General features: G+C 39.8%; 1 protein-coding gene across 4 annotated transcripts in view; it reads left to right on the forward strand.

Annotated features, from left to right (window-relative positions):
* The window catches only part of trdmt1 (tRNA aspartic acid methyltransferase 1), a 67221-nt gene that overhangs the window by 26393 nt on the left and 26544 nt on the right, over window positions 1-14284 (forward strand). For all 4 annotated transcript variants that reach the window (XR_007264616.1, XM_048611094.1, XM_048611071.1 and 1 more), the window contains exons 3-4: window positions 7654-7730; window positions 11818-11889. Coding sequence is in view for 3 of the 4 variants with exons in the window: in XM_048611071.1 (XP_048467028.1) it covers window positions 7654-7730; window positions 11818-11889 (149 nt within the window). In the remaining variant the exon portion in view is untranslated. The remainder of the gene's footprint in view (window positions 1-7653; window positions 7731-11817; window positions 11890-14284) is intronic.

A 14284-nucleotide genomic window follows, 5' to 3' on the forward strand; every position in this document is an offset into this window, starting at 1 on the left:
TTCACTTTAACATTCTGGTGGTGCAGCAGTCTACAACAGACTCAAGCATGAGGTGACAAAAAGCTGCCAGTGGTGCTGTTTATCCCTAAGTAACTTGCTATATGTCATGTGTTAGTTTATGCATAAAGTATCCCAAAATAACATTTTCTGATCAAAATAATTTAATTTCCAGTTGAACACAATATCCTTTCACTGTCTTCCTATGGAGGTATTTATCGATTTACCATTTCCCAATCATTCACTGAATAATTTCTTGGAATTTGTGGGGTTTATTAACAACAAGCTGCCACCCTCTGCTGTCATTACCCTCCTGAATCTGACTGCATGTTCAGTATTTAGCAGAAGCACAGCTTAATGTGGAAAGTTGCCATCTATCATTCTTTGCTGTGCAGTGGAATTCCCTTGCCCCCCCAAAAACCAGAGCTGAAAATCAGTGAAATCAATTTATTTAGCACAAAATTGCCCTTTTCCACTGAGCTCATAAAACATTAAACCTTAGTTGCTGAGGTGTAATTGAGTTTTTTTTACAGGTGACCTGAGTAGTAACTACTCATGAACAGCCAATCTGGCCCTGAAAAAATGAATTTTATATTTGTGGAATGTTGTTAAATATCTATAATTAGAAAGAATTACTGGATTTTTAAGACATTTTTTTCCAGAAGTCATGATTTTTATTATAGTCTGCAAAATCTCTAAAAGATTTTGCTAATTTTAATTTCTTGTTTGATTGTCTGAAAATGTTTCTACTGTGATTGGCTGGTGGGCTATTAAATGATATCAACATGGCTGACGCTAGTAATCACCATTAAATGTTTTTACATTAATGAATGTCAAGAGAGATCTCTCTGAAGTTTTCTTTGAGATCAGTGGCAAGTGTCCTTGCTTTGCCAGGCCAATATTTCGGCTAGAGACAAAAAAACTGCAGATGCTGGAATCCAAGGTAGACAAGGAAGCTGGAAGAACACAGCATGCTAGGCAGCATCTGGAGGAAAGGAGCAGTAACATTTGGGTATTACCCTTCTTCAGGACTGGATGTGGGGGTAGGGGGAGCTGCAGATAAAAGGGGAGGAGGCGTGGAGGCGGAATAGTGGTGATAGGTGGACATCGGTGGTAGGTACGACCTGGTTGGTCGATGGGAAGGATGAATCTGGTTGGTGGCTGGAGAGAGGGTCAGAAGGTGGAATGGAAGGGTGGAGATGGGGCTGGAAGGGAAGCCGGGGGATGGGCGGAAAGGTTATTTGAAATTGGGGAACTCAGGCTGAAGGGTGCCCAGGCAGAAGATAAGGTGTTGTTCTTTAAATTTGTGTTCCAAGTTGCTGCAATACTGGAGGAGGCCGAGGATGGACACGGAGGGGGAGTGGGGCGGGGAGTTGAAATGGGCGGTGACCAGGAGGTTAGGTTGGCTGTTTTGGGCCACGTGGAGGTGCTCGGCGAAACAGTTACCTAATCTACGTTTAGTCTCACCGACGTAGAGAAGACCATATTGGGAGCACTAGATGCAATAGACTAGTTTGGAGGAGATGCAGGTGCAGCTCTGTCTTACCTGGAAGGACTGTTTAGGGCCCTGACTGGAGGTGAGGGAGGTGGTACGTGGGCAAGTGTTGCATCTTTTACAGTTACAGGGGAAGGTACTGGGTGGGTTGGAGTGGTTGGTGGGGAGTATAGTGCGAACTAAGGAGTGGCAAAGGGAATGGTCCTTGCAGAAGGCACAGAGGAGTAGAAGATGTTCCAGGTGGTGGGGTCTAATTGGAGTTGGCAGGAGTGTTTGTGGATGATACATTGGATGCGGAGGCTGGTGGGGTGGAAAGTGAGGACAAAGGGGACCCAATCTTTATTATGTTTGGAGGGGGGTAGTTAAGAGCTGTGGAGCGGGGAATGGAGACAGCATGGTGGAGGACTGTCTGGATGACAGAGTGGGGAAAAAGAACATTGTTTGAAAAAGGCAGACATCTGTGATGCTTGGGAGTGGAATGTCTCCTCGTCAGAGGAAATGCAAAGGAGACGGAGGAATTGGGAAAACAGAATGGAGTTTTTGCAGGATACAGGGTGGGAGGAGGTGTAGTCTAGGAAGCTGGTTAGTTTTTAATTTACCTGCTCACCTGAATTTGGCCCCATGTGAAGCACTTCACAGCTGTATACAATGATGTTTATGTTTAGTTTTTCCATCAGCTCATTCTGTTTAGATTTGCAATCTATTCTTCATGAACTTTGTATTATCTACAAATTTAAATTTTACTTTTGATCCTGAAGATATTCAGAAAAATTGGTTCAAAACCTTATCCCTTCGCAGCCACAGAGTTACATTTTTCCTGGACACTGCAGCACTCACTGAAGTTAGTAACCTGAGATTATCTGCAAGTCTTCTGCCCATGTCTTTATTCAGACCAAGTCCCATTCTCCTATTACCCCTGTTTCACTGACTTACGTCGTCTCCTGATTAAGCAGTTACTTAATTTGAAAACTATAATCCTTGCTTTCAAATCCCTCAATGGCTTTCTTCCTCTCTATTTCTATGATATTTTCCAGCTGCACAACATTCTGAAATGTTTGTTCTGCTCTGATTCTGACCTTTTGATTATCCCTATTTTTAATTTCCCTACCATTGATGGTGGTACTATGTATTTTCAAGACCCTGAATTCTAGAATTGTCTTCCTAAACTTCTCTACCTCTTCATTCCCCTTTTAAGACGTTTCTTTGTAATGAAAGATGTGTGATTTGTATATAAAACTATAAGATATAGGAGCAGAAGGAGGCCATTCAGCCCAGCAAGTCTGCTCCACCATTCAATAAGGTCATGGTCAGAACTCACGCATGTGCTTTCTGATCTTGTCCACCCCCGTCCAACACCGGCACCTCCTCAATAAGTTCATGGTTGCTCTGATAATGCCCAACTTCATTTTCTTTCCTTTTCCCAATAACTGTCGATTTCCTTACTGGTTAAAAGGCTATGTTTTTATGATTTTTTTGAAGTTTGGATTTCAGAGTAGAAGCAGGTGAGTGTAGGTTACTTCAACAAAGTGTTCTCTTTGTAAAAAGAAAGCAGTTACAAAATCATTCTAGAACAGTGCTTTAAATCCAACATTTTGTCAGAGAGCAAGTGACTGTGCATTTCTGTGATATTAATAGGAAAATGTTTTACTTCCGAGTTTGACAGGTCAAGTAAAACCACTAGCTTTGTTACAGCTCAGAAAAATCTAGGTTGTGCAAGTTTTTTAAAAATTTAATTCAGAAGACAATGGTTGAGATTAGAAGCATGTTTAGTTTATCACCTTGAAAAATGATTCTGGGCAGAACAGTGTCTTTGACAGATTTAATGTGATTTAAGATCATTCGACCTATCTTTGATTTATTTTGGTGTAATTACACTTGCACTGTTAAGAGAATCAGTAGCCTCATATGACTGTATCTCAGTTGCTAACCAACTCATTAACAAAGTAAATTTAGAAATAGAACTATCAAGGCAGATTTCATTATGGCATCTAAATTTGAGTAGTACCATCAGCCTTTCACTAGTCTTTTACAGTGTTCTTAATCTTTCTTTATATATTGTATCACTGTAAAATGCCAGCAACAATGAAGAACAACAATATATTTCTAGGTCAGGATGGTGAGTGACTTGGAGGGGGACTCAAAGGTGATGATGTTCCCATATACCTACTGCCCTTGTCCTTCTAGATGGAAGTGATTGTGGGTTTGGAAGGTGCTGTCCAAGGATCTTTGGTGAATTTCTGCAGTGCATCTTGCAGATAGCTCACCCTGCTGCTACTGAGCATCAGTCGTGGATGGAATGGATACTTGTGGGTGCAGTGACAATCAAGCAGACTGCTTTGTCCTGGATGGTGTCAAGCTTCTTGAGTGTTTTTGGATCTGCAGTCATCGAGGCAAGTGGGCGGTATTCCATCACACTCCTGAATCCTGTCTCTTAGATAGGGGACAGGCGTTGGGGAGTCAGGAGGGTGAGTTAGTTGCCATAGTGTTTCTAGCCTCTGACTTGCTCTTGTCGCCACTGTGTTTATGTGGTGAGTCCAGTGAGTTTCTGGTCAATGATAACCTGCAGGATGTTGATAGTGGGGCTTCAGTAATGATAACACCATTGAATGTCAAGGGGCAGTGGTTAGATTGTGTCTTGTTGGTGATTGCCTGATTACATTCTGTTTTTCCAAATACTCTGCTATTACATCCTTTAAGTCTCTCAATTTTCCCAAAAATAGATGTTAAGCTAACTGACATATAGCTACTTTTTTTTGATTCCTTCCCCTTTTGATAAAGGTGTTAAATTGGCAGTTTTTCAATCCTCCAAAACTTTTCCCAAAAATCTAAGGATTCTTGCAAGATTACCACCAGCATAACCACTATGTTTGTAGCTGTTTCCTTTAATTTCTTAGGACGCATCCCATCAGCTCCTGGGGCTTATTGATCTTTAGCCCCAATGGTTTCCCTAGTACCTTTGTCTTATGATTGTTACATAAGTAGAAAATCATAATAACCTATCTCGATATTTCAACCTGTGATGCAGTTTGATGAAGGAGAGTAGTTTTTGTGGAACATTAAACACTGCTGAAAGATCGGTTTCTATGCTATTGGTACTGTGTATTGCAATCTTGTATTTTGCCTCTTTGTTATACAGTTATATGTAATATGTTGTAAATGAATTCAAGAAGAACTTGTGTGAGATTTTGTTCTGAGCCCAGGCCTCCAAATCTTCAAGCACTTTAACTTAACTGAAATTAATATCATTGTGATATGACTAGCATTTGACCTTTAATATTGTGTCATGAAAAACATTCCTTTACAGCCTGTGTTTACCGTACAAAAGGACACATTTTATCCCTTATTATTTTAAACGTATTATTTGTATCTTCCTTCTGGGATGGAAGAAAATTCTAACATGTAGAGTGCTCTGTTTTAGTTTAGTTTTCTACTCTACAATCTTCTATGACTTTGTCATACGTTTACCTACATTCGGTTCTATGACATATTTCCCATGGCATCATTTGTGGAATCAAGGCTGAGGCTGTGTTGGCTGCACAGTAGGAATGCAGTCTGAGGCCAAGGTTTGGTGGAACAAAAGTAGATATTTATTGTTAAGCATATAGCATCAGTTTAACAGCCACTACGTACTTCAGACCAGAGTAGGGAAAAGTGACTGGAAGCATGATTTGGAAAGGTTTGAGTAGGTTTTTAGAAGTAGAGACAGAAATAGCAAGATAGAGGATTTGAAGGCAAGAGTCCTTTGTCCATAAGCAAGTAACTTAGCTACATATTCCAGACCTGAGAGCATTTGGGAAGTGAAAATTTTAATGCCCTACATACTGATGGAACTATTTGATGTTTTTTGTGCAATGGCACTTTGAAATGGCATGTTTGATATGAGTGGATTTGATTTTTTTCCATTCAGGTCAGTTCAAAAGTGTGTTTTTTGTAATATTTTTATTGAAATTGTCGAGATTAAATTTGTTTATCTTCAATATCAATGAGAATACGCAGCAGTAATGGTACATTAGCTAATAGATCATGTGACTTTGAGAGATACATGTAATATACTGTGGCAAGTTCTTTCTAGATTTTCATTTATAATTATCTTGTAGAATACCGTGGAAATAAAGTGGCTCTGCATGGAAAATGCTTCCCAATTGGATTTAACAATATCTTCCATTGAGTCAGTGACATTGCTTAAATATTTCTGTTATGGAAAGTGAAATATGCATTTGCAGACAGTTACTACTGAAGTTGGAAGATTTTAACTTAAATTTGATACACTGACAAAGTTTTCACAACGCTAGGAGTATAAACTAAGTCTGCGAATAAACATAACAAATTTTGCTGCTATTTTTCTGGACTCCGTTTCCCTACCAATAGTATTATGAACATAGTATTCAAGGCTGTGCACATAACTCCATGTGGGGGGCTAATGAGGCTTTGCCTCTCTTCCCAATTTTTAATATACTAAAAGTAATCTTAAAAACAATATGTTCTAGTGAGAAGTCATATATAATAAATACGTTGTATGATAGAATCATACTAGAATAGTTTATCTAGTGCAAAAGGACAGTGCTGAAGATGGTGGAAATCCGAAGCAGAAGCTAGAAAATGTTGAAGCCCTGAAGGTCAGAAGTCACATGACAACAGGTTTATTTGAAATCACAAGCTTTTGGAGTTCTGCTCCTTTGTCAGGTGAAGTGAAGAGAAGCACATGGGCACAGAATTTATAAGCAGAGATGTCAAAAAATCATACAAATGGTGTGAGCGGGGTGTCGATAGGCTGAATAATAAGTCTCTGCAGGTGATCAAAAGTGTCAGACATTGTGAGGAAAGTGTCAACAGCTGAACAGCAAGTGAAGGGATGACCTATAATCCGATTAATTGAGGCAGATAAATAATTACAGAAAAATTAAAAATAAGGTGGTGCTGGAGAGAAACCAAATGGCTGGACTAACATAATAAGTATAAGAGTTGCATGCCATTTAGCCCATCAAGCCCACACTGACCCTCTGAAGAGTATCGCACTCAGACCCACGTACCGCCTCCCCTAACTTGACCCACCCACCATCCAAACGAAATGGCTGGAATAATGCGATAGGTATAAGAGTTGCATGCCAAGGGTGTAACCATAGTAACAAGTAATTCAAAACTGTACAAACTAATTAAGGTAAGCGACCTTTGAGTTACACAACAGCGCAGAATCATGGAGCAGAAACTGATAGCCAAGTTCCATACCCATGAAGATGGCCTCAACCATGACCTTGTGTTCATGTGACACTACATGTAACCCCATCATACTGTTCTGTATTTGTAAAATCTTCCTTATTGTCCTGTTTTGACACCATCACCTTGATAACTTATTATGATCTCTCTGCCTTAATTAGTTAGGATGGGTCAGGGTGGGATACTCTTCAGAAGGTTGGTGGAGGCTTGATGGGCCAAATGGCCTTCTTCCACACTGTAGGGATTCTATGATTCTTCAGTTTTTGAAAAAAACTGATAGAAAAATGAGAATATGAACATTTGGTCAGTATTGATTCACAAGTTACCTGCACCTGTTTAAACAGAACTTCCTCTCGTCTGCCTGAAGGCAGTTCTTTGCTGTTATTCACTGAACCATTGAATAGTGTCAAGAATTTTTACTGGAGGCAGGCCTCAAGTCTGCTTCAACCAGAGTGGGATTTGAACCCCTGCACTGTCAGCGTTGATCTGACGCACGTGCTAACTGTTCTACCCAACTGCACCTGCTTCCTCAAGTAACTATCCTCATCTTACTTAGTGACATGACATCAGAAAATGAAAGGCCAATGTTGAAAAGACATAAGAAAAGATAAAGAATGATGAAATGGCAAATAGATGACTTCAAGATTGGAAAGGAAAGAAAAGCCGAGAGCTGAAGTTTTAGGAAAGACTAATGTTAATATTTAGGGGTACTAAAGCGTCCTTAAAGGCACAGTCTACAGAGCAAGCGTGATTATTTATCAAACCAAGGCTATATAGGTATTCAGCTATTTAGGAATGCTTGAGTTCTGAAAACGGTGTTGCTAACTTTGAAGCATCATTCATTCATTTTCTTGTTCCTGCATCTCCATCCCAGACATAAAAGACTTGAGTCTAATATTGTCATATACTCCGATTAATTTTTCAAAATATTATTTCTTATATTTTAGGGTATGACATTGGACGAATTCAATAAACTGGACTTTGACATGATCCTAATGAGTCCTCCTTGCCAGCCATTCACAAGGTGTGTATTTACAAAAAAAAATTACATAAGAATTAATTCTATATGAGATACCTTGGCAAATTTCTGATGATGAGGTGAAATGTTATATAATTAAAAAGTTGAGATAAGAGGCTCAGATATAATCATGTTTAACGTTTAATGATGAAATGGTCCAATGGGCCAAATGGTCTACTACTTTTTTTATGTTTTGAAGTATTTTTCAGTTTGATTTTTAAACAGTAAAGTTTTAACCTTGTGTATCTTTACTGAAATCTTTTAAGTAAATCTTTACAACACAAGTATTGGTTTAAATACAGAAAACATTGGAAACACTCAGCAGATCAGGTGTCATCTGTGTTGAGGGAATAAAATGGTTATATTTCAGGCATGTTTCTGCCCTTGTAGGACCGTAATCATGTGGAAGACACAAAGATGGACAATTAAGTGCCTGATTGCAATTAAATGGCGTCTAGCCTTTCACACAGGAGCAACATGGGATTCATGTGTGACACGTGTGGGATCCACATCACTGGAACTAAATTCCACTCATAGTTTGTTTCTTAAATACAAAAAAGTCCAGGTCCACAGTACAGAAAGTGAATTTCACTTGTCATTTAAATCCTGGAGTGCTTTACCTGTTTTTTTTTTGAAATACCCTTTCAAATTGAGTAAATTTTATTATCTAGGTAAAAGATAATTGTATCATAATCTGAGAAGTTGAACAGCTATATTACTGCAGAACTGTACCTTGGCTAAAAAGTACAATAGGACTTTTTAAAATAATTTTATTTGAATGCAGAATTAGAAAAGCAATAGTAAAAGAGCTGAACTTGAGTTGCTTTGAGCATGCCTTTCATATTAAGGCAGCATTTGAGTATGGTATCAAGGAGCTAAAGCAAAATTGAAGTCATTGGGAATTGGGGAGAAAAACTCTCCATAGGTTGGAACCACACTTAGTACAAAATAAGATGGTTGTGCTTGTTGGCAATCAGTCATCTAAGTTCCAGACTGTTTCTGTAGAAGTTCCTCAGGATACAACCATCTTCAGCTCCTTCACCAATAACCTTCCTCCCTCATGAGGTCAGAAGTTGGAATATTCACTACTGTCTTAATTATTATATGCAGTATATTTAATGACTCCTCAGATGCTGAGATAATCCAAACACAGCAAAACATGGACAATATTCAGGAGATGAACTGATAAGTACAAGTAACATTTGCTCCTACAAGTCTCCAGGCAATGATCATCGCCAATAAAAGAGAATCTAATCATTTACCACTGACGTTCAGTAGGATTCTATTCATTGAATCCCCAGCTACCAACATCCTGCGGGTTGCCATTGATCAGGAACTGAACTATACCTGCCGTATTGTGATAAAGTCCCCGATGTTTTCTGTCAATTTGTGCGGTAGAAGCCATTAATATCTGAAAATTGTAGCATTCAGGAAACAGAGCGTTCCAAGGATATTCAAATTTCACTGCTGCTTGCTATATTTGATTATGTCCAGTAATAGGGGCAGGGTTTGTTGCAAGTTTTTCAGTAGGGAAATCAAAACAATTGAAGTGTCATTGAAGGACATTTCAAGTGACAAACAGTTGAAGACAGTCAAAGTGAGAAATGCAGAAGCAGAAAAGAGTTGATGAGCTATTCTTCTCCAGAGGCTGAATATTTGGAACTCAGTGAAAATGTCCAAGAGTAGCAAGTAACTGGACTCGAGGTATTTGGACATTTCTGCAGATTGGAAGAAATTCAGGAAGCTCTTCCAGTACTGTTGGAATACGGGTATCTGAGGTTGTTGATTTGTTTGCCGAGCTGGTAGGTTAGTTTGTAGACGTTTTGTCACCATACTAGGTAACATCATCAGTGCGCCTCCGATGAAGCATTGTTGGTCTCTCCCGCTTGTCATTTATGTGATCCAGTCTGATGTAGTGTTTGGCTTCATTTCCAGTTCTGCTTCATAGTGGTTGCTATTCACCTTATATATGTCCCTCATGATTTTATAAACTTCTGTAAGGTCACCCTTCAGCTTCCTATGCTCCAAGTAAAAAAATTCCAGCCTATCCAGCCTCCATATAACCCAAACCCTCCAGTCTTGGTAACGTCCTTGTAGATTTTTTTTGCACCCTTTCCAGTTTAAGAAAATCATTCCTATTACAGGGTGACCAGAATTGTATGCAGTACTCCAAATGTGGCCTTACCAATGTCTTGTACAGCCCTAACATGACATCCAACTTCTGTACTCAATGCTCTGACTGATGAAGGCAAGCATGCTAAACGCCTTATTCATCACTCTGTCTAACTGTGACACTACTTTCAAGGAACTGTGTACATGCACCACTAGATCTCTGATCAACAACACTTGCCAGGGTCCTACCATTAACTGTATAAATCCCGCCCTGGTTTGTCTTATCAAAATGCAACACCTTGCATTTATCCAAATTAAACTCCATTCCTCAGCTATTTGGCATAGTTGGTCAAGATTCCATTGTACTCTCAGATAACCTTCTTCACTATCTACTATACCACTAATGTTTAGTCATCTGCAAACTTAATAACCATGCTTCCAATATTCTCATCCAGTTGTTTCTTTAAATGACAAACAACAATGACCCAGCACTGACCGCACAGTCATACAGCATGGAAACTGACGCTTTGGTCCAACTAGTCCACGTCGACCATTTTCCCAATCTGAACTAGTCCCACTTGCTTGCATTTGGCCCATATCCCTCCAAACTTTTCCTACCCGTGTACTTATCCAAATGTCTTTTAAATGTTGTAACTGTACCTGCATCCACCACTTCCTTTGGCAGTTCATTCCACACACGAACCGCTCCCTGTTTAAAAAAAAAAAGTTGCCCCATGTCTTTTTTAAAAATCTTTCTCCTCTCTCCTTTAAAATCATGCCCCTTAGTTTTGAAATTCCCCACCCTGTTGTTTTTGTTGTTGTAGAGAAAAGACTGTTGCTATCCGTCTTATATATACCCCTCATGATTTTATAAACCTCAATAAGGTCACACCTCAACTCCTCTGCTCCAGTGAAAAATGTTCCAGCCTATTTTTATAACTCAAACCCTGGTATATATTTCCTAGCATATATTTTCTGAATCCGCACCAACTTAATAACATCCTTCCTATTGCAGGGCGACCAGAACTGCACACAGTACTGCAGAAATGGCCTCAATGTCATGTGCAACCTCAACATGACAGCCCAACTCCTATACTCAAAAGGTCTGAGCACTGAAGGCAAGCAGTTAAAAGCCTTGTAAATCACCCTATCTACTAGTGACACAAATTTCAAAGAATAATGTACCTCAACCCCTATATCTCTCTGTTCTACAACACTACCCATTCTTGCAGCATACCACTGGTACAGGTCTCCAGTCTGAACAACAGTCCTCTACCACCACCCTTTGTCTCCTACTATCAAGCTAATTTTGTATCCAATTGGTTAGCTCTCCCTAGATCCCCTGTGTTCCAACTTTACAAACTAGTCTACCATGCAGATCCTTCTCGAAGGTGTTATTTTTAATGTCTTTGTAGACAACATCTACCACTTTGCCTTCATCTATCTTCTTGGGCACCTCTTCAAAAAACTCAATCAAGGTTGTGACATCAAAGAACATTTGACAATTCACTTTGACTGAATATACAGGATGATTTTTTTAACCTCTAGTAGATAATGTGTGGAATCCCGGCTTAATTTTGGAGAGTTTCGACCATATATTAATAAAGCAGCTTCTATTGTTGTTGGCATTGACGTGACTGAAAACAAAATTTTATTTCACATCAATACATTCAGGTAACATGGAAAGGTATTCAAATGACTCTCTTTGAGACAATTTGAGTGCTTATTGATTTATACTTCCAAGCTTTTAGGGTATTGTGGCATTGTATCATTTTGTAGTTGTTTCAATTTCTTCAGATAAGCAATTTTGTTAGCAATATATAATAAAGATTCTTTTAATAATAACAAAACAACACATAGCAAATGTCTCCTCATTATTAATTCTGTTCACCAAATGATATAGATGATTAGCCTTTACTTCATTCTTTTTTCTTAGGAACAGTTAAGGAAACCTAATTGTGCCTGTTTATTTTTAAAACAGAATAGGTTCACAGAAAGATGTATTGGATCCCAGGACCAAGAGCCTTTTGCACATCCTTGACATTCTTCCAAGGTCTGGAAAATACTATCAAGCATATGTGTATTTAATGGTAAACTAGTAGAACATTTTGAAAGATGTAAGGCAGAAAATGTTTTGAATAAAAAAAGTCTTGAATAAAAGCAAAACATACTAGAAATTTACAAGAGGTTAGGTAGCTTTTGAAAGTAAAAAGGTTAACTAACCTTCCAGTGAGGTGAAGTCAGAGCATTCAAATGTTAAGCAAATCTTAATTGCAGTTTTCTATCACGGTTTTTTAAATTCGAAATTCAGGCATAATATAGAATAAATGTATTTCATTTAAGTGAATTCTCCCAGTAGCAGAATTTTCCCTTTCCGTTATGTCATGGGGAAGGTGGCAGAACGGACAAGTAAGCAAACTGGTTGGCACTGGATGGCTACCTTTCCCTTTCCTGTAACCTGAGCAGTTAAGTTCTGGGTGGAAAAATCTGTTAATGATCTTTTCAATCTGTTTCTAATTACATTAAATGGGCAATTAACAGCGCACAAAGGACTGAATATCCGCCTTCCCAACTTCCTGACTCCCTTTCTGATAGGCAACTAGTCCTGCTTTCCCATTCAAGTTTTATAGAGAGGAGCCTCCATTTGCCTCAATTTGGAAACAACTGGAGTCACAGATAGAGAATGGGTGGTGTCCATTGAGAGCCCCACCCCCACCCGCTGACCCCGGTCCCTAGTCCCAGTGACTCCCATCTCACAGTCTACATCTCCTCTTCCCCTCCCAAAAAATAAAAAAGCTGTATTTACCTGCTGGTCTCCATCATTATCATAGAATCCCAACAGTGTGGGAACAGGCCATTCGGCCCAACAGGTCCACACTGCCCCTTCAAAGACTATCCCACCCAGACCCATTCCCCTAACCCTGCATTTCCCATGTCTAACACACCTAACCTAAACATCCCTGGGCACTATGGGCAATTTAGCATGGCCAGTCTACCTACCCTGCACATCTTTGGACTGAGAGAGGAAACCGGACCACCCGGAGTAAACCCACGCAGACACGGGGAGAATGTCTGTGTGGAGTTTGCACAGTCGCCTGAGGCTGGAATCAAACTTGGGTCCCTGGCGCTGTGAGGCAGCAGGGCTAACCACTGAGCCACCGTGCCACCCCATACAGAGAAATCCCCCAGCTGCATCGGCACGGTACATTTGCTCGGTATGAATAATCTTGAGCCCAAAAGCCGAGCCGGGTAAAACCAGTGCTTCAGGTGAGGATGGAATTCACAACCTCGACATAGCCCACTGCCTGCACTGCTCTGTAAGTACCACGTGCTAACCGATTGTGCCACTGGAGCCATGTATGTTTCCTCTTCAGCAAATTGGTACTGTATTAAATACCCGCTGACCTCAATTGGCCAGCAGCGTCAAGCTGTGCAAGACTTGTCACCGTGTGACCTGATTAGATGAGTAGCCTGCCGACTAACACTTAAATTCCCTATTCACATTTGATCCAGTGGGCTTTCTCGCTGCTTTGGGCAGATAGGCTCTCATTTTTAAAGATGATCACCCCCACACTTTATCTAGTAAAGGGAAAATCCTGGGTCAGCCAACCAGAAGATTTCCAAGCAGTTTACTGTGCTTGTTGAAAGGATAAACTGATTATGAAAATAGAATGAAATATACGTTTAGGAAATATATTGCTGAAATCAAATGCATTGATAAAATAGAAACTGAAGTGTTTCGTCTAACTGCTTTTAAAATAATTTTAGATTTCAGCAGGTGTTAATCAGAATAATCAATGTTTTGCAAAAATGCAAATTAAGAACAGGAGCCACTGAAGCCTGCTCAGCCATTCAGCAAGATCATGGTTGGTAGGATTACTCTATGTCCTGGCTACCTTCAATAACCTTTAACCTCCTTGCTTATAAAGAAATTATCTCCCTTGGTCTTAGAAATACTTGAGAGCTCTGCTTCTACCATCTTTTGAGCAAGACATTTTTAACGACTGGTGACCTTCTGAGAAAAACATTCTCTTCATCTTTCTTAAATGGCAACACCTTATTTTTAAATGATGATTCTTTGATGAGAAGAAGCTTCCTTCCTATCTACCCTGTCAAGAGCCATTGGGATCTTGCATGTTTCAAATTGTATAACTTACCAGCGCTTGGCCCATAGCCTTGAATGTTATGACGTGCCAAGTGCTCATTCCAGGTACTGATTAAATAATGTGAGGCAACGCAACTTTACCACCCTCTCAGGCAACACATTCCAGACCATCACCACCCTCTGAGTAAAAAAAGAGTTTTTAATCACCCCTCCCCCCCAGCCAAAACCTCTTGCCCCTCACTTTGAACCCATATCCCCCTTGTGGCTGGCTGTTCAGCTGAGGGGAACCGCTGCTCCTTATCCACTCTGTCCATGCCCCTCATCATCTTGTACACCTCAATCG

Source organism: Rhincodon typus, chromosome 2 (assembly GCF_021869965.1).
Source record: "Rhincodon typus isolate 14 chromosome 2, sRhiTyp1.1, whole genome shotgun sequence".
NCBI classification, from domain to species: domain Eukaryota; kingdom Metazoa; phylum Chordata; class Chondrichthyes; order Orectolobiformes; family Rhincodontidae; genus Rhincodon; species Rhincodon typus.